Raw genomic sequence first — 21,395 nt, forward strand, 5'->3', positions numbered from 1 at the left:
AATTGCAAAATGAGCTTCCCCGGATTCTTCATTTTGCAATAAGGAACTATAGCCTTTTTTTTGTAATTTTTGGCAAAAGTGTGATGTTTTCGAAGAATCTGTCAACACAGGGTGTTAAAGGAACTCCATAGCTATAAAATGAATCATCAAACCGCAACATTGATCGTTTTGAGGAAAAACGTCAATGGTTTTTGCAAAAGTTGCTCTCCTAAAAACCTACCATACTGCCTACAGTTCCGAATTACAAAATGCTATCCAATTGGACTACATTTTGCTATTTGGAACTATAAATTATAGCCCGGTTTAAAAACTACGTATGTGCCTTTAGTTTCCCTACGCACATACGTGTTTTTCCAGAAGAGCCAGATTTTATAGTTCCAAATTGCAAAATGCAGTCCAATTATTCGTCGTTATAAATGGACATTTGACAATTTTCGGTTCTTTTGAAAAATACAAAGGAAACCGCAAGTACATCCGTTAAACTTTATCACTTTGAACATTATTAATATACACTTGGAAGGATCCTATATATTAAAATGCAAAGTTCCAAATCTTGGGGCATTAACTTTGAGAGAACCACCGGACCGATTTGCATGATTTTTTTTTTAAATGAAAGCCTATGATCTGTAGATTTGCGGGCTGTGATCGTTTTTTCGATTTTCTCAAATTGTCTTACTTTTATCGACGAGTGAAGTTTAGCCGGGCTCAAATTTTCTCCCATTTATTCAGACTAAAGTCCGCATGTTGGGACATTAACTTTGAGAGAACCACCGGACCGATTTGCATGGGTTTTTTTCTAAATGAAAGCTTCTGATCTGTAGATTTGCAGGCTGTAATTGTTTTTTCGATTTTCTCAAATTTTCTTACTTTTATCGACGAGTAAAGTTCAGCTGTTTCGAGCGGTCATCTGGCCGCTACCTGCTTGCCCGTCCCTGGATACCCCCTCTAGGGTCTCAGCCACCCCTCCCACCACGTTCTTTCGGCTATCTCCGTTTTCTTTCGTATGGCTTTCCTCCCACCAACCTCAAAGAAGGTTTGGGTCGCATTGTCGTTCGTCACTCACCACCCACATTCCGTCGCAATCTCTCGGCTACTCCGCTTCACCACTTCTTGATAGGCATCCTGGCGGTTTGACTGACCCTGACTTATTAACTGCAGCGTTGCGCACACGTATTGCTAACAACATGTATTGTTATGGACATTTCATTCTTATTTGTTCTTTTCTCTTTACAACTTTGTTTCAAATTTGCTTGATACTTCGTTTCTTCCTCTCTCTTTATTTTGTTGGTCGGTCGACTACGTTGATCGGCTTTTTGCAATTGAAAACACATTAAGACTTCATGGAATTTCAATATCATCATTATTGATCTTCCGGAATTGCTTCCAATCAACCTGAATCTTCAAGGGTCGAAGCCTGACTCTCCTCCCCCTAAAACTATGATTCCATGATTTCTGCCGTTAACCCAGAGCAACATCAAATTATTTCTGAAATAATTAATCTCATCCAAAATCCATCTTACACGTGTAATGCGATTTTCATTGATGGTCCAGGAGGATCGGGAAAAACTTTCGTTTAAGAATGTCTTACTGCGTATTGTACAGAGGAAAACTTAGACGTCATCTCCGTTGCTTGGACAGGTATCGCCGCATCGTTGCTACCTAACGGTCGGCCGGTTCATAGCAAATTCAAAATTCCTTCGGTTCTGAATGAGAATTCTGTGTCGAGTCTGACGGTTAGCTCAAGAGAGGCTGAGACTATTCGAAAAACAACGATCATTTTTTGGGGTGAAGCTCCCATGGTTATCACGCATGCTCTGGCATGCATCGACCGACTTCTTAGAGAATGGGTAATGATATCCCTTTTCGAGGAAAAATTGTCGTCTAGGGTGGTGATTTTAGACAGGTTTTACCCGTTGTTCCGCATGCTTCTCGCCAAACATTGGTGCAAAATGCAATCAAATTCTCACCACTTTGACCTCTTTTCAAAATCAGAAAACTTACTCAAAATATGAGAACTTTGCAAGACGAAGCGGAGTTTGCAAAATTTTAACTCGAAATAGGTGATGGTGTTTACCTTTCTGCTAAAAAAGGCCATGCCGGAATTCATTGATTTACCGACAAGCAGTATTACTGAAAGGAATTGATATTATTACTGAAATTTATGGAAAATATAGCTTCCTCATGTTCGAACGTAGATTTCACAAACTGCGCAATTCTGGCCCCTAAAAATAAGCATTGCAATGAAATTAACGACAAGGTTGTTGAAGTTCTTTCAGGTGTCTCTAAAACGTACTTCAGTGTTAACAGGCTCATTGTAGAGGAAGAGGGAAAGGCTCTCAATTTTCCCCTCGAATTCTTGGACAGTCTTAATCTTAGTGGCTTACCACCGCATAAACTCACACTTTTGGAGGGGGTTTTTGTCATGCTTTTAAGAATTCTCAACGTTTCCAAAGGTTTATCGAATGGTGCCCGATTGATCGTCTGGAAACGTTATGAAAATTGTCTTGATTTGCAGGTCATTTCCGGCGAGAAGGCCGGTGAAAGAATTTCACTGCCAAGAATTGATTTGTCACCTGCAGACTCCTCTCTCCCTTTCTCTTTTAAGAGGCGACAATTTCCAATTCGCATTGCGTTCTGCATGACCATCATCAAAGCTAAGGGTCAAACACTGAAGCGAGTCAGCATTTATTTACCCCAAACAGTTTTTGGCCATGGTCAACTATATGTTGCACTCTCACGAGCTACATCGTACAAAAATTTTGAAGTCCAAATTCTTCCCAAAGGCAACCGTACGAAAAACATCGTGCACAAAGAGGTGCTTCGATCATTTATAAATCCCAAAAGCCTCATAGTCATTAGAAAATTATCAAAAAATAAAAATAAAAAATAATTAAAAAATAACACAAAAAAAGGAAAACTAATAATGCGAGCTTTTTATAACATTTTTCGGTAGAATCGCAGTCTCCACCCTGTAACGCAGAGAGGCAGTGAAATTCCTTGATCTTTTGCCGCAGAATCATCATCATTATTAAATAGATTCAACTAATCGCTCCCATTCCAAATAAGCTACCGCACCACTATTGCTAGCTGTGGAGGGCGCCCGTAGGGCGCCCGGAGCAGCTAGTTTCACTTTAACATTCATTCCACCTTTCATTCCAGACCGGCATTGCCAGATTGAGCGATAATTTGAATATTTTACATGGACTTGAGATGGGAAAAGCAGCATATTTGGCAACAGTAGAGCCTGGAAAAGACGAGAGGCTTCATTCCTGGGAAAACCCATGATTTATCCGGAAATATCATTAATACAAATTGGTTCCGTTTGAAGCTTCCAATGTATTCTAGGGAAAGCTACTTTAGCCCATTCAGGTGTGCCTAAGGAAAAATATTTACGAAATAGACTTCTTTAGATTTATTCAAGCTTCAAAATGAAAACAACAAAACAAAAATCGGACGCGTGGTTACCGAGATATAGCGTGCCGAAAAAACGCTTGGCCGCCATCTTTAACGACCGCTGCACCGTTTTAGTTCCTGCACGGACCCCAAAGTGCTTCCTCTTCTAAGAGGGCTCTTTAGGACCATACAAATGATCCCCGAAAGCGGGAATTTCCAATAAAAAAACTGCAGGATTTTGGTAATTATTCGATCGTACCCCGCCAACTATAAACGCTCTGCAAGAATTCTTGGAAAAGACTTTCGATATTGATCATTTAAGAAAAGAACCGATGTAAGAGCGTGTTCGGCGAACAGGGTATTTTAGGTCGGACGAAGTCCAGGGCCGTGAAGAAAAATAAAGAATCAAACCCTTAGAATCGGAAATTCATAATCCCGGCCCCTAACCCCCCCTCCCCGGAAGGTGAAAGGGCTATCCTAACTTCCAAAGTTGGGGTTCACATCAAAATTTTGTGAACAATTCATCAGAGTCAGACAGTGCAGAACAGTATATCCTACAGTCCACTTGCAAATGTACAAAAAAGGATGGTTTGTCTGCAGTATATTGTGGTAAAAGTGTGTTCTATACATCAATCTCTTCGTCTTGCTACGTAGAATCAGATTTTCGAGGGTGTCAACTTCATGAATCAATCCGGCGCCCCGCATTCAAGATGACGGCCAAAAAGGGCGCCAGGGGGGAAGGTCAACCAATTTCAAATTCTCTTAAAAAGCCGACCAAGGTTTCGTTTGTATGTAAGTTTGGTCGCAGAATCCGAATTTTACATTTAAAAAACCCTCCGACCTAAGGGGGGGGGGGGGAGGCAATTCCAAGATGACGGTCAAAATGGGCCCCCCGCCCCCCCGGTGTGAAAATGGCCGTGGATGGCTGTATATACTGTACTAGCCGTTCTGAGCGCGCTTCGCGCGCCCGTCACGCCTAGCCGGGAGCTACGCCCCCTGGACCCCCGGTCACTCGCTACGCGAGTGACATTCGGCTCGCTTCGCGAGCCGATTTTGTAGTAGTTGCAAATTTTTTATCACTATATTTTGAAGATTTCATAGAAAACATTATGAAATTCTCACTCCACAATTAACTTGTAGAATAATAATGGCAGGGCAAGAAATAGACTATATCTTAAAATGGACGGTTCCCACTTAGTAAAAACAGCCAACACCACGTGAAGGTGAGGAACCATCGTTAGCCATTTTTTTTTCCCTTTTTTTTTTCTTTCTTTACTTTTCTTAAAAAAAATTTACTGAAATTTTAGTTGCGTCCCCTAAAAGGAAACACGGAGAAAAAAATATGTGCATGGAACCCGAAGCTGAGATTATATGGATCTCTCAAGTTTTCGGATCACGCATCCGAAAAGTTAAGGTCCATCTGCCGAAGTTCGGGTCATACAATTGAAGCAGTTCGGTATATAACGAAGATTTCAGGTCACACATCTGAAGTACTCGGTGCATACCGAAGTGCTTCAGATTTCTGACTCAGAGATTTAGGAAAAACACAGTAGAGAACCAAGGAAATCACAGTAGAACAGAGAAAAAAATACAGTCGAATAAATAAAGAAAACTATTATCGAAGAAATTCTAATTATTAGAAAGTATTTAGCTGGCGTAGTCAATGCGTGGCTGCGTAGGAGCATGATCGAGATTTATCATCAACTGACCGCTGGCCGCTAGGTACCTGGGTGGGCGAGCGACAATACGTAAGCGGTGGCATATGGTTCGATTGACAGAGGAGTGGGGAACGGTCAGACGTAGGGGAAAGGTTCAGGCTGAACCGTTCAGCGGGCCGATTATTGAAATTTAAACCAGGCCGATAAGACATCGAATTGCGATATATTGCATGGGTGAGATAGGGCTATGTCTTGTCGTGTCGGGCTGACATAGTTTCAATAATCGGGCCGCAGCACAGCGCAGCGTCAGTCACCGGGTGGGGAAGAGAGTCCGGGAGGGGACACTTCCCCTCGAGTGAAATAGAAAAAGGCAGAATCCTTCGAAGTTTATATTAATGATGATGATGACATATCCGCTAATAGGTTTTCTGGGTAGAGAATAATGAATATAAGGTGAGACATTGTTCTACACCCGTCGCACAGTGGGAAAAAACAGACCCTGGGGCGGCGTAAAATCTGTGACTCGGAGGGAAATGTATATTTTTGCTTAAAATTTTGCACAGATCTTCTTGAGGATATGCTTACCCCGCATACAAAAGATCAGGAATTTTGACTCTTTTTTAGCCTCAAAATGGCGGCCAAAATTCAAAATGGCGAATTAAAACTCCGCGAATTAAACTAAAAATCCCCGAGCTCAGCATCTTGCTCCAGAATTTTAATTTGGCAAGTGAGGTATCGATTCCTATGAAAGTTTACTCTTAGAACTCGATTTTGGTCGAAAATTCGATATGAGCCACAGGGTAGGCCAAAATTCGAAAAATAGGCCATTTTAAGGCAAATTTAGACAAAAAATGTTTATATCCAACAGATTTCAACAAGTGAGGTAGGGTGTCATGGGTTACTTTCGTCAAACATTTCTATCTACGACTAGAACACTACGCAGAATCATCCTCAGAAGTCTAATTTGGAATTTTGGCGCCAAAAATGGGCCTAAAACATGAAATTCGTCAAAATTGCCGTGTAGGGTATCGATTTTATGGTATTTTTCGACAAAAATTACAAATTTGGGGTTAAAACTACATGAAAAACAGAATTTGGCATATTTTACCGAACTCTAAGAGTGCCAAAATTTGATTTATAATGCTGAAACTCCTAAGAAATCGATAAGGAACGAATACAATCGAATACCACCTTCAAATACACACATGTCTAAAGTAGAAGACACCTTTCAACTAAAAAATTCAACATTCCTTGCGTTCAGCTGCGTCCCGACTTTTTACGAGCCAAAATTGGGCAAAAACAGGTCATTTAAGGTAAAAATTGACTGGTTAAACTTTCCAGGGTAAATGAGGTATCAATCAAATAGTAATTGAGGAGCTTTCCGGACAAAGGGTACATAGCAAAAAATTGTGTTTGAGAGAAATGCATTTGAAGTTTTGATCATTACTCTATGGCCACCATGAGTGACTTTCGTTCGAAATCGGGAGTCCAAGCTGCGATGAAAGGTACCATCATGGCGTCGGCCAACCTATTACTTGTAATGTGAACGTGTCTTTTCACTTTAATGAATACAATATGGATTAATCCACAACACGGTGTTCGTTACTTTTAACTCACCACCTCTTAACAGACTGGAGGGATACTCGACCCTGTGTTTCTCAGAGCTCACCTCTAGGCGTTCATTTGGCATCAAGACGTTAAGCAGAACCTGGAATTGCCGCCAGATTTTGATTGTGCAGGAAAAGAACTGGAGAAAATGTTGGTCAAATCGTGTGCACTGGGCCAAACTGAAAATTATTTTTCTTGAGATATTTTATTTTGACTTGACTTGAGTTTCACGTCAACTAAATTTGGTTTTTTCCCCGTTAAGTCCTTGCGGATTTCGCGTAAAGTCAGCTTTTTGGAGTTAAACAAACGTTGTTTTACCATCGTGTTTTTAACTTGAGCTTAACGATAGCAAAACAACGTTTGTTTAACTCATAAAAACCAAATGCCTCTCAAGGAAGATTTCGAGCTTTGTGGGGGAGAGAAGAACCTAGGCCCCCCTCCTCACCCCCTCCATCTCAGACCTGATGAGCGAAGAACAATTTAGTATTTCGCATTTGAAATTTCCTACCTAGAGAAGCTGTTGGCATCTATTTCATACAGCGTATGTAGCTATCTATAGTGATTTTTCCACCATAAAGCCCATTTTGGCCGCCATATTGGATTGTAGAGCCCCCCTTAAGGCTGTATGACTGTTATAATGTGAAATTTGACGACCAAAATTACCGGTAAAAAGACATCCCACTCAGGGTATTCAGGAAATTCAAAATTTTTAAGGCCCCGGGCGGCCATTTTGGGGGGAGCCCTAAGCCCACTGACGGGTGTAGAAGAATGTCTCACCTTATATTCATTATTCCCGACCCAGAAAACCTATTAGCGGATATGTCATACAGTACATAAAGCCATCCACGGCCATTTTCACAGCGGGGGGCCCATTTAGGCCGCCATCTTGGAATTGCCCCCCCCCCCTTAGGTCGGAGGATTATTTAAATGTAAAATTCGAATTCTGCGACAAAACTTACAAACAAACGACACCTTGTTCGGCTTTAGAAAATAATTTAAAATTTGTTGCCCCCCCCCCTCCCCGGCGTCCTTTTTGGCCGTCATCTTGAATGAGGGGGCGCCAGATTGAGTTATGAACTTGACACCCTCGAAAATCTGATTCTACGGATGAGATTGATGCATAGAATACACTTTTTTCCCAATACTGCAGACAAATGCACATATGCAACCGTACTACTAAGAAGTCCAAAATAGGTCCATCTGTTTGAAATACTGACCCCTAAAGATGAAGGTTCTCCGAAAAATACAATTTCGCAAAATTGACGTCGAAGCTCGGCAAAATTATGATCCCGTTGGTAATCGACCCTAAAAAAATCCGACTTAAAGGGCCCCATCACCTTTAGAGGCTTCTCTGATGGGGTACAGGGGGACCCCACGCTGTATAAAACGAGTCGAGGGTCCTCTCCGTTCCGAGAGGGTTCCGTCTCTAAAAGCGACGGGACCCTCAAATTCCGATTCCTTGGAGTCGATTCCCCTTTCGTCCCCGCATTTCTGAACTTTGTCCAACCTACAGGAACCGAGAGGAAAACCTTGTATGATAGATCTGGCCTGGGCCACCTTGTATAGCACGTTCGTTGAAGAACTAGTCGAGTGACACATCAGGTGGCATTATACGCCGCTCGGCTCGCCGCCCGAATGCGCATCAAATGTACTCGACCTCTTCCAAGTATAATCTTTCATGCACAAACGTCAAGAGGGATAAAATAATGGTGACGTATTTAAATTTACGAGCAATGAATACTGAGCATAACTTACTATCACAGGAACAAAGTGGCTCGGTATTTTCCACCGATAATTTCTTGACCTATGTCATTTTTGTCTGGTATTCTGGTGATACTTAAAAAAATGTTTGAGACTTTTTTTGTCCATTGTTATTTCTTATTAAGTGTAATACAGTACTTTTTCTTTTTAATTCTTTATTTATTGTTTGTTTAAGGCATAATGAAATAAAATGCTTAAATTAATAGCACAGTCTTTTCTCCTTGGTCATTGACCATGCAAAGTGACCAGACTACTTTATAGCTTTGAGATCTTAGGGAACTTCTGGCACCTACTATCTTCGTTCTCTAACGCAATAATTCAGTGCTTCATTGTGACACTACTTCACTATGTACACATTCTGTGGGAGCTTCCAGTGGAAAATTAGGTTTTCAGACTAAGACTTGGCCTTGGAGACATAACTTTCATGAAGAGATTTTCTGATACTAAATTCAATCTCTGAAACAAAAACTATGTATCAGTGCATACTGATATATAATTCTGTGTTACTTAATTCTGTCGATGAACTTTGGAAAATTTCACTTGATTGAAAATGCAGACAGACTGAGAGAAATTTCATTCTGAAATAGGGATTTCAGGCCATAGCACAGTCTACCATTTGGATTTGAGTCAAATATTTTTTAACGGGAGGTATCTCTTAACAAATTCTAATTACTCATCCCATCGTGTATGTCAAAAGTTCATTCTCCTTTAAATTATTGATGCAAGATTCATAAAATATAAAGCTAGATCACAATACATTCACGGATTTTCATTTAATCACACTCCAACTTCACAGAAATGACAAAAAATTAAAAATCCAATTGGGGATGTTAAATCTTGCTGGAGATGTTATGACGAGAGATGTTATCCGGTGACATGAACCCTGTATCACCATACATGATTAATCTTGCATTCCCAGAAGGGGGAATAGTTATTTGAGTTAAACTGGCATGACTTAAGGAGAGACGCAGCCAGGCTTCAGGTGGTAGTTGTAACGCTCTGGAACAGTAGAATAAAAAACACCAGCAACTAGAGATTATAGCGATCGCAATTAAGAATGAAAAGTGTATTATTATTTAAAACCGGATACAACCCTGTTTCCTTGCTTACTTGATTGTTTTCAAGGTAAGAAACTCAGACAATGTCTACCATCTTACATTGGTGAAAATTGATCGGCTATCAAGTATAGATACATTGGTCGAAATATCATTCATTCTAGATTTACTTCAGCTCTGCCTAGTGCTATTTCAGTGAATAAGTACCTGTTTTTCCTGATGATGTGGCCATTAACTTCCAGTTTTCACATTTTTAACTTCACTTTTTCAAGGTACGGAACCTTAGGCGCGTCTGTCCGCGGCGTTTTGGAAGCCGCGGAGAAACGCCGATAAATCTGTCTGATGATTTTGCGTGGGGACGGCACCTTAGCGGCGGAGAGACGCTGCGGAAAACGCCGATGGAAGACGCTACGATCTATCGCCAACAGATCGGAGCGGAGACGCCGACAAATTCCGCTCAGTCCGCTGCCTTTCCTACCGATTTTTTAATGAGGTTTAGTTCGACTAACCCACGAATCGATCACAAAGACCGTGAATTGATCGACAAAAGCCGTGAATCGATCGACAATAGCCGTGAATTGATCGACAAAAGCTGTAAATCGATCGACAAACGTGTGAGTCTATCGACAAACCTGTGAATCGATCGACAAACCTGTGAGTCGATCGACAAACCTATGAGTCGATCGACAAACCTGTGAGTTGATCGACAAACCCGTGAATCGATCGACCAAGCTGTTAGTCGATCGAATTACGTCGATTGGTTCAGGTTTTGGTGTTTCGATCGATGCATGTCGATTTACTTGATACCGGTTTTTTTTTTTTTTTTTTTTTAATTGTCAATCATTTCTCGTCGATCGATTCACGTTTTTTTCTGATCGATTCATGTCGATCGAATCGACACCGGTCTTTTAATAATTTGTCAATCGAATCGGTGTCGATCGATTCACGTTTTTATTTTTCGGTCGATTTTTGTCGATCGAATTCACACCCTCCTAAAAAAAAGCGTGTCCAGCCATTTTCGCGGCTCAAAGCATACTGTCCGATCGACGAAAATTCGAGAAATTGACAGCGGACAGAGCGGAAAAAATCCACGAATTCCGCTCCTAGGGTGCCGTGCTCCAAAATGTGAGCGTCTTCTCGCCCTCGACTCGGTAGCAGAGTTTTCCGCCGGCGTCCAGGACGCCGCGGACAGACGCGCCTAAGGTTCCGTAGCTTCACACTTTTATTTTTGCGATCATCACTCTTGCATACGTCACACTAGGGTGTGTCAAAAAAATTAAAGTCTGAAATGCTCCACTCTCCAGGCAGCAATCAATGCCACTTGGTAAAAAAACATGTTTGTCAAAATGTGGGCCCATTTCAACCATTTTAAATGGCGCCAAAGGTCAATTATGTGATTCAGACCCCGATTTCGTACAAAAAACTCGATTTTACGCTGAAATCGTGCGTCTACGAGGAAAATTCCAAAGAACTCAACTTGTTGAGGATAAAAATTTACTCTAGTAAAAGTTGAAGAGATGGATAAAAATCAAATTGAGCTAGAAAAACTCACCTCGGCAATTATTTGTTTGGTTCCCAGAATTTCTGAGGTCTTACAAAGTAGCGGTATAAAAGACTCATTTCTCACAAAATTAGTCGGAAAAGGGTATAACTGAACTGCAGGCAAGTACTGAAGATGCAAATATCATCAAAACTCCCTCAGTTTCAAAAAAAGGTCCAACTTTCTTGCACAATCCTCCAAAAAGTGTACGAATCGAAAAGCAGGATCCTGCTAAAATAGTAAGGGATAAGTGCGGTTTGACCCAGAATAAATTGCGTGACAAACTTCCCCCATATAATCGTCATAAGTTGGTCCTCCTGAACAACTTCCTAAAAGTTAACCATGGTCCGACCTGAACACTCCTGAAAGGATCAAAAATTCAAAATGGCATCCGTAGTAAGGGGGTCCGGGAAATCAGTAGTTTAAAATGTTCATTCTGTGTCTTGTGAGGCGTCGTGTCCTATGTAATTTTGGTCTTAGATTACAAAAATGAACTCAGCAAGGCCCCCCGATCAAACGGGGCGCTCCAAATCAAAGATGGCGGCCAAATGTGAAAAGCAGGAGGTTCATTTTTGTAATCTATCCTCTAAATTCCTACAAATTTTATCCTTGCCAACTTGAGTTCTTTAGCATATTTCTCGTAAACGCACGATTTCAGCGTACAATCGAGTTTTTTTAACGAAATCGGGGTCTAAACCTAAATATAAGAACTTCATCACAAAATTGACCTTTGGCACCATTTAAAATGGTTGTATTTAGCCCACATTTTGGCAAACATGTTTTTTTACCAAGTGGCATCGATTGCCACCTGGGGAGCGGAACATTTCACACTTTTATTTTTTTGACGCATCCTAATGTCACACCCTCACCTTAAATGCAGCCCTTCATGGTGCTTGCAGCAATTGGGCAGGGAACTTTCAAGTTGGGTTCACTAATGTAAACATCGATTTTATAATTGACCCTCCTTTAAAATTGATTAACTGGTATTTAAAAAGCTTGATGTGCTTTAATATTGAAAACAGAGAGCCTTAGACCTTTGGCTTTGGTATCGTTGAAGGACAAGCAAATCACATGAATAATAATAGGGACCTAAACTATACCTGCAGATTGAAAAAGCGTGGGAAGATTATGGGTAAAGTCTACAGAGAATATGTGAGCCAAAACTAAATTTGAACACAGTGAGGTCCATAGGCAGATTCAGACTCCTGAGATGGGAGGGGCGGATATTTTCTCAGTACCGTCGACCCTGGGGGGGAGGGGGGGGGGAGTCGTACGCCTCCTTGAATCCGTCAATGGAGAGGACCCTGAATCTGGTAATATCTCAATTCTCAAACCAAGTGCATTGATTGCACAAAATATAAACATAAAGGAACGCATTAACTGGGCAATACCTCTTCCTTTTCCGTGGATAATTCCTGTGACTTAAGAAAATAACATGACAAAAGTTTTGAATCTTCAATTGAAGTAGACTGAAAATTGACGGAAAACTTGTTTCTGAAATTTACATAACAGCACTTGTTTCCGGCTTTAGTATATCAAGTGGAGAGTTACAGTAGAGGAGCAGTTTTATTACATATACTAGAAGAGGACTGTTCGTGATAAAAAGTTAAATTACTGCATTATCTTTGACAGTTTGTCTGAGGTCTATGAACGAGTTCTTTTTTTGACTTGGTGGAGACATAACATTCTCTATGACATCAGTAAAGTAAGTAAGTAAGGCCGGGCTGACTGCCGAGGCGCCCTCAAGGGGCCAAGGCACCTGGCAACTGCCGTCGTGCACCCAGAAGTTGGGCCGTGGCCGTGCTCCTTAACCTCAAATCATTGACACATTGTGTATCCGCTATATTCCCGCAAGGCTCAGCGGCCGTCTGATAGCCGACGGTAGGTCTTATCAAGGACTGTGGCAGATGCTGCAGAGCACGGATTTTCGGAGCACGGCCATGCCTCCACCGAGTTGGACTGTGTTGTTGCAATCTTCACTGATGGGTAGTGCTGGCAGTCGCGCACACTACCAGTGATCATCGATTTTTTCACAACCCAGTCGAACAGTGCAGACGGATTACTTACTGGGTGACTATGTCCCTCCCGCACCCTGTTACCTCAAAGGGTCAAAGTATTGGAGTGGCATAGTCATCCACGGTCACTCCTCAAATATCAGTCACCCCCGGGGATTGAACCCGAGACCTCAGTGTTGGCAGCGAACTGCCTTGACCACTACACTACTGAGGCTGACTTATGACACCGACACCAGTATTTCAAAGGATCTCAAGATTTTGTGCCGGAAGGATAAGGGAAGGAGGTTACAAACGCTTGAAAGTGCACGAAATAACACTTGTGAGGACAATTCCTGGTCTTAGTGCCCTTCTCCTCCACGAACTGTCACTGCTTGCTGACAGTGAGTTAGACGGTAGGATGAAAGCAAAGTAATGGGGTTGTTGCATGCATTTTTTTAAATTCAGTTTCTACGAGTTGGTGGTGTGCTGATTGTTAAGGTATTTTTTTAAAAAATGTCTGATGATTGGAACATGGAGAAAAAGCGTCGAAAGTTCAGAAACGATTTGAAACGGGGCTCCTTCCCGCGCCTCGAAATCAAATGACTCTGACGTCACAACACACGGGCACGGGTTTTTGCTATCTAAACTGCGTGCTGATATGAGTTCTTTAAATAATCAGGAAAAATCGAGTTTTCCGACTAAACTCATTTTTTTTATCTTGATGGATACCTGAAGATAAGATGAATCAATTACAGACTGGATTTTTGGCTCTTCACGACGATTTCTGGGTCGGAAAAAGAGTTAAGAATCGCTCCTTCCCCGGCTTCTCTACGAAGCTAAGGCGGCTCGGTTAAACAGCTTTTTTCCTTGGCAGAGAATCAACAAACAAAAGGGTTTTTCCTCGTTTATGTATTAAAACCCCATAGGTAAGTCAAGGTAGACAGAATTTGGAGTCATTTCATCCTCGATTTTCGGGGATAGTTACTCTTTTTACCTGAGTAAACTTTTCCCTACATGAAAGGAGGAAACCCCCCCCCTTTCTCTTAAATTTTAGGATTGAGTCGAAATGAGTAGGCCTACATAAAGGACCCCTTCCTTCAGGAGATAAGGAGCAGGTGATAACTTGAAAATTTCAAACAGGAACTCAGGGAACACTACACTGTGAAAGAATGATACCTTTCACAATCTAACACCGTTCCGAGATGGCGGCCTGTTACAACACAAAAAAAGGAAATTTGAAAAGTACGTCAGTTTTTTCCCTGCGAACTCGGCTGAGACTTGCCTTCCGAAGGTTTGCTGTTTAAATCTTTGCTTCCGGAAGCCAACTGACAAAAGAAGTTGTTATTTTTTAGTGAGCCCACTGAAGGAATCAAACTGCTTTGACAAAATGGACAGTAAATTTTGTCTTTTTCAGAGTAAAATATGTTCAGGAGGAGTTAGAAGACAACCTTTTCTGTAAATATACCCAAGCAAGTTACTTTGAAATTTATCACTAGAAACTGAAGCAAAACTTTTATCAATACCATTTGAGTTGTGAAAAAAATCAGCAGAATTTCTCGGAATTTTTGATGGAATTTGTGATTTTCGACACACCATTCCGCTCTAAAGACTTGCCCTCAAAAATAATCGTTACAACCTCATAATAAACTGTAAAAAGGGTCTCCAAAAATCCGATTCCTCATTCTGTAGGTGCTAGCCAGAAGTCAGTTAAAAAGATTGGTGAATATCGCAGAAAATTAGCTAAAATTGTGTTTATGGACCTCCCCAAAGGCTCTGTGCAGGCAAAAAAAAAACATCCTTCAGGAAAATATTTTTTACACCTTTTTTTACTATGAAAAGGATCTCTAGAAACGAGCGGCCTAATTTTCTGGGTAGAAAGTTGAGCTTCCCCCTCCAATGCCGGTAACAAATCTTTCCTCTGAATCTGTTTTGAAAATTGTCTCTTAGGTCAAAGGTAGATTTGCGGCATGTTTGCCGAGTTCCCTTGAAAAATTAATAAAACTGTTGAAATGCTAGACGCAGCTACGTTTCTGGCATTTCTGAATCCAGAGATCCTAAAGCTCATTTACCCACCTCAAACTACTACAGATAAGTTCAGATTTCAAAAGGAAAGACTTTAAACTATTTCTGTCCAGCTTAAAAATTACGGTGAAGCAAAACCCCACTATCAATCAGAAAAGGATTCATCACGAAACCAAAGGGCAAAGCCTGAAAGAAATCTCCCCCAAAAAGACCCATTTAAACAATTTTTATGCACCATTTCGTTTTGTTTTTCAATAAAAGGCTGTTTTTTGGCTCACTTCTGGGCAGAAGGGGTGTGTGTGAGGGTGTGTGCGTGTTTGCCTCCCGCAACTGAGATTGGAGGAGGATCATTCCACACTTCGTGTCAATATCTATAACTTTTCTTCAAGATATGAACAGGTATCTATATTTTAGCCACACACCGCAAGTGATAAGATTGAGGAATGAAATGCAAAGTATGGAAAGGAAGCAATAGAACCATCCAGAAAAACTGAAATTAATTCTCAACACACACTACTTTCCATTATTTTTCACTCATTAATAATTGAATAAAAAAATATTAACCAGCAGTAAAAACACGGAGCCTTTCATGTTTCAAAAATACTTTTACAAGATTAGACATCGATGCAGGAGAAAAAAGGAAACTCAAAGTTTGTAGCTTACAAATGTATTTATTGAATGAATAATTGATAGCCTTATCATTCGCACTAGTTGAATTCAAGACTGACTTAATAAACTGGTGTGAATTGGAAATACTCTCCAATCAAAATTAGTAGAACTAATTAAATCATCCTCATGATAGTAAAATTATATGGATTAGTATGGCTGCTAGGCATGACAGTCCTGTGGAAATTTTGTGATTCAACTGAAACACTCTTGTACAACACAGGGAAAAAAATTGACCTGCTAGGGTAACTGCTTGGATACAGTTCAAGTGACTAGTAGGCTATTTCCATCACATTTGCGTCCAAATCAATTTTAAAAAAACCCCTTCTAAGTATGCGAGATCGACTCAATAGGCATAAATCCCACATCTCCCAAAGTACTAATAGATACTCTCCCAGATGATGAAATGTTTATCATGCTGATGCTAGCATTGCAAAGAAGAATGCGGAGCCAACCCTCAGGGGGGAATTGTAGAGCTCTGAAACAGACGTGGATGGATTGGTTCAGTAAGGCATTAAGTCAGCAACATTAATGAGAGCGAATTGTGTTGGTTGGGCGTTTGTGCAATAAGCCAAGGAGAGCGGAGAGTATACTAGATTCCTACGCAACTGCGGAGGTCTACAACAGTGAAAGTCATGTGGCTGTATTATGTTTACAGTGTTCCTCTCCAAAATATTATTTAAACGCTCCTCTCCCTCCATTCTCCTTCTCTAAAGCTAATATTTTTTCAAAATTATGAAAAAGCACAGTTACAAAAACTGTGATAAGTGCATTCTGACCAATGCCTTAGGAATTTCTCATTTTAACACAATTTTTGGCAAAAGGTTCTTTGACAGGAAAACCGGTTTTTTTTTTTTTTTAAACTTAAATAGCTGCTTGGAAAGTAATGGACCATAAGCATGGGATTATTCCGAAAATAATCGTTTAAAGAATATAGAGGGTGATCCAAAAGTCCCTTCCATTCCCTGTAATTGTTCACCTAATTGAGGTAAATATTTGAAACTTGGGGGATGTTCCTAAGTCAAAAGGAGCTACTTTTTGGCCTCCCTAAAATTTTACGGGGGCCCCCTTGGAGGGGCAACAGACCCCAACTTTTTTTTCAAATGGGAAGAACCCCCTTGTAATACCTCATTCCAAAGAGCATTAAAAAAGGAAAATGATCGTGCAAACCTGAAGCCAATACCTCAAAGTGTTTCATAATAACGGCCACTTAAAGTTCAAGATGGCTGAAAATTGACACCGATTTCATGTCGATGAATTTGCGCGAAAAAGTGGATCTGGCAGAATTTTGCCACGAGAAAAACGAATGTGACGTCAGATTTTCGAAAAAACAGAAATTTTCAAAATGGCGACCGCTTTAAGTTTAAAATTGCCAACTCGGTTTTATGCTGATGGATCTGCCTAAAACTTAGAACCTACGGGTATTTTGGCGTGACATTAACAAATTTGAAGTTAGATTTCTAAAAAAGAAAACCAATTTTCGGCCATTTTGAAAATTTTGGTTTTCTTCAAAGGGTCAATCCACGTCAACTCAACCAGGCCTGGTACCTTAGCCCCTTCAATTTGGCTGAAAATTGGTACACGGGGCCTTTACATCATTCTAAGGAACTGATTTCATGACTTTTCCCATCCGACGCCCTGTTCACGAGATATCGACCCCTAAAGATGAATTGAATTTTACCGATATTCAAAAAAGCCTGTTTTGGCAATTCTCATTTTCTCGACTATCCTCTCTTTAACTCTCCATAGCGAGACTCTGTATCAATCCGTACTTGTAAAGAGTGTTTCTGAAACAAATTTTTATGTAGATTCTAAACATGCCATCAAAATTGAGCTAAAATGATTTGAAAGGCCATAATTTAGGGTTTTTCAAAATTTGCTATTTTATTGCCACTCAATGTTCGAACTGAACTATCCAAAAACAGTCCCTCTGATTTTACATTCTTTTATATATCAAGCTTAGAATATATATATTTTAGGGTGATATACTTTTTTCAATTGATATTGGATGACTAAGGGCCTAAAAAAATTCAAATAGGCCATAAAAGGTCAAAAATTGGTAAAAATAAGACGATTTTTAACCCATTCATCAAAGAATCTCTAGACTTCAATTATCGATATGTCTTTTCTAGTTCAACCTCAAAGTGTATAAAGTCACTTTATCAACATTTAATGATACTCTTCAATCCGTTAACGACCTAAAAGAAAAAGGAATTGGCCGAAAATGTTCAAAAATGATGGAAAAGTCGACTTTTCTAACGGTAACTGCTGTATCCCCCAATAAGTCGAATCTCAAGACTATTCCAATTCATTCATAAGTCACAGGGGTGTCCCCTTGCTTCTCCCCTCGCCCTCGCTTTTCATGGTCAAAAATTGCCTTATTCTGCCAAAGAAGTGGATCCGAGCAAATAACTGCACAGGTTCTAAGGAGAAAAGCGCTTAATTTTGCAAAAGAATCACCTTCAAAGTGTAGAAAATCTTCGACTATATGACAGGTTATGTCAAGTAAATTCGTTTGGAAGAGAAATTCTGCAAGTTTGAAAAAAATTGTGCTTGCTCTCCAATAGAATGCGGGTAAAAATTTATCTCTCCCATTTAAATAAAGTCTACAGTTGATGAAACTTTGATCTTAAAAGCATACAGACTGACCTAAAAGTCCCTTCCACCCCCTCCATTTTCTTACCTAACTGAGGTTAACATATGAAACTTGGGGAATGTTCCTAGGTCAGAGGGAGCTACACTTTGGTCCGCCTACAATTTTCAGGGAAGCTCTCCATCGGAAGGAGGGGGGGCAACGGACCCCACCTTTTTTTTTCAAATGGGAAGACCTTAGACCCCCCTTGTGATACGACATTTGAAAGAGCATAAAACAGGCATCTTGGACTTTAATCGGCCAGTATTTTGTAACACTTTAAATTATTGACTTAAGGTTTGCGCAATTTTTTTTCTTTTTTTATGCTCTATCAAATAAGGCATCACAATAAGGGTCTTCCCATTTGAAAAAAAAAATTGGGGTCCGCTATCCCTCTCTCTCCCCCCCCCCCCCCCGAAAATTGTTCGTGAAAGCCATTCCATGGCCGAGGAAATTTCTCACGAAAGCAATTCTTGTTCCATTTTTCCATGTCACGTTTCCTCAGATACAAACTTCATGAAAATCAACCTTTGAGCAGGGAAGACGACTACATCTGGACCTATGCGCATATGGACTTGGAATACCTGCATGTAGTTGTACAGCTATCCTGTACTAGAGGGCTATGCCCCCTGGCCACTACGCGGTCTTACCCCCAGAGGGCGCTTCGAACTCCCTTAGGCCCACCTCGACAATAGAACAACCAAAAATAATTGAGAGATTTTCATATTCAACTCTCATTTGTCCAATCTCCTTCTGGCCAGGAGCGATTGGACCAATAAGAATTAAATGAGAGAATCGGCATAGATTTCAAAATGCCAGGACTGAAACAAAACGGAGCAGAGCGTTTTGTCTCTTTTGGATGGTCTGTAGAAAAGAAGCATACTCCCGATTCATTTACCTTACCCTACCAACAGACCAAGACTCAACATTTCCCACTAACTTCAAATTTCCGCTTTTTTCATTGGCGGGAATTTCAAATTTTGTCCCCCTTTCTAGGCTCCCCAACAGAGCACAGGGGAGAATTTCATAAGCGCCGCCGGCCGCGCCGCGCCGGCCGTCCGCAACATGCCCGCTGCACTCTTCTTGTCGGGCATAACTCTCCTTCAAGTGTTCAGTGCTCACTAATTACTTCACAAAATACCAAGTAATTTTAAAAATCCGAAATTAAATAAAAACATTAATTTTACACGAACTTGTCCATTGAGCAGAATGTCGATAATTTATCGGGAGCCGATAACCTAACCTAACCTAACGGCATCCGGCAACTCACTTTGTCGGGATTCTCTTGAGAAATACCATATGACATTCTTGAGTTCCAAAAATCATTCATCTTTTACTAGATTCTTCAGCATACGTTCAAATGTTTTACTCCAAAAACATTCCAGATGTTTATATCATCTAGTCGATGAAAGATTCCCTATTAGTCTGATGATTTGAAAATTCAAATGCGTCATTCAAAAGGTGGTTCAATAATGGTGGCTCAGACGCAATAAAATAAACCTTAATAACAATAAGTACTTGAAATTTCCACACAATTTTTAAACAAAATGGTTCAAAGAAAAGATTCCTAGTTGCTGAAACAAATTTCACTGAAATTTTTCATTCCCTGATGAATCCCGGTTTTCTCCAGTCCTGGAGAGTGGACACCATGCTCAAAACCAAGATAAAAACGCAGAGAATAAAGAGGATATTCAACATATCTGCGGCTTGAGTGAGGATTCTCAGTGACGCAAATTTAAGGCAATCAGACTATCTTTTTCCAGGATAAATTCTCTCAAAGATAGACTGAGACAGTCTTTGTGATTAGACTTTGCTATGAGTATATTGCATGTCTGTGATGATTAAAATTATTCTCAGGATTACTTTTTAGGAATCAACCTGAGACTCATACTACTTTACATATGAAGAATGAAAAAACATACCTGCAGACAAAGTAACGGATCACATTAGCATGGCAAACGATTATCTCATAACTGTCCTCTTTCTGACTGGGTGGAGCACGGTGGAAGTATTTACGAAATGCAGCTTCTATGCGCGCACCATCCCGTAAAAACTGCTAAAAAAAAGAATTACTTCAGAGGGTAGAAAGAGAAAAAGACAGGAAAGTAGCTAAACATGGTGTGTTTGAATACGCGGTAGGTAAACAAAAACATTTTGCGCAAACAAGCTTTTCAGAATCTTCAGGTGGAATAAATAAAGCTGCTATGTATTGGAATAAATTAATTATGGAATCCAGACATCAAGCCCCTGAATCAACTTTTAATAAACTTTGTATGTGCATCAAAAATTCAAGATGAAGGTGGAGGGTAGTTTCCGTGACGGGTTTTTTTGGGCAATTTCGAAATAGATCATTGGAGCTCCTGGAAATATAAACGCACTTTTGTGGTTTATTAAGGGTAAAGTAGCAAAACTGGCTTAAGGGCAACATATTGAACCCCCTTCCCTTATACTTGCCTAGACTGATCTGAATTTTTTGTATGTTATTACCTAGTATAAGATGCAAATTTCCTGAAATTTTCATGCCCGTGCAAGGTTTTTGCCCCTGTGGCACCATTGCTCAGTTGCGGACTCCAAAATATCGAATTTGATGGTAAAATGAAGGTTTCGAGGTTCGATATCCTCCAAAATCTTACAAGAAATGTGCAGTCTAAGAGTTTCCAATTGGGAAAGTCTCATTTAAATAATTTCAAATTGCGGTGTTGCCAGATTTACGATTTAAAATTCGTCAAAATGTCTCGAGTCGCGTTCCAAAACTTTCAGTGCTGGGTTTTCATTCCGTGTAGAATCGGTTAATATGATTCCTCCCAACTACATACATTAAAGTAAAGTCAAATTAATGCCGTTATTTACTTGATGGGTGCAGCACACTCCGCAGAAGAGGCCGGATGAACCGACGAGTCAGGGGAAAACGAGCACTTTGGGTTGACAGAAAGTTCTTAAATCTACTCCATCAACAGAAAGTAGAATTCGAGAACTTTCTCCCAACCCCAAACCTTGTTTCTGTTACAGTCATTAAAATTAGAAGTCTTCTGGATTCGACCCATCTAACCAGCTGTAAGGAGAGAA

The 21,395-nt window shown here is 40.4% G+C and overlaps 2 protein-coding genes across 6 annotated transcripts in view; one reads left to right on the forward strand and one right to left on the reverse strand.

Annotated features, from left to right (window-relative positions):
* Positions 1-21,395, forward strand: part of LOC140223884 (uncharacterized) — a 526,084-nt gene that overhangs the window by 111,777 nt on the left and 392,912 nt on the right. The gene's annotated exons all lie outside the window — the stretch shown is intronic.
* Pgam5 (Phosphoglycerate mutase 5) overlaps positions 9,175-21,395 on the reverse strand; it is a 29,168-nt gene continuing 16,947 nt past the window's right edge. For 2 of the 5 annotated variants that reach the window (XM_019052754.2, XM_072296327.1), the window contains exons 4-5: positions 20,252-20,385; positions 9,175-9,419 (exon numbers count right to left, since the gene is read on the reverse strand). In XM_019052754.2, coding sequence (XP_018908299.1) covers positions 9,251-9,419; positions 20,252-20,385 — 303 coding nt within the window. In that variant the 3' untranslated portion in view covers positions 9,175-9,250. Of the gene's footprint in view, positions 9,420-15,682; positions 16,176-20,251; positions 20,386-21,395 lie in introns of those variants that run through there. The other 3 variants (XM_019052755.2, XM_072296326.1, XM_019052757.2) reach the window with 3 other exon arrangements.

The sequence above is a fragment of the Bemisia tabaci genome, chromosome 2 (genome assembly GCF_918797505.1).
Source record: "Bemisia tabaci chromosome 2, PGI_BMITA_v3".
NCBI classification, from domain to species: domain Eukaryota; kingdom Metazoa; phylum Arthropoda; class Insecta; order Hemiptera; family Aleyrodidae; genus Bemisia; species Bemisia tabaci.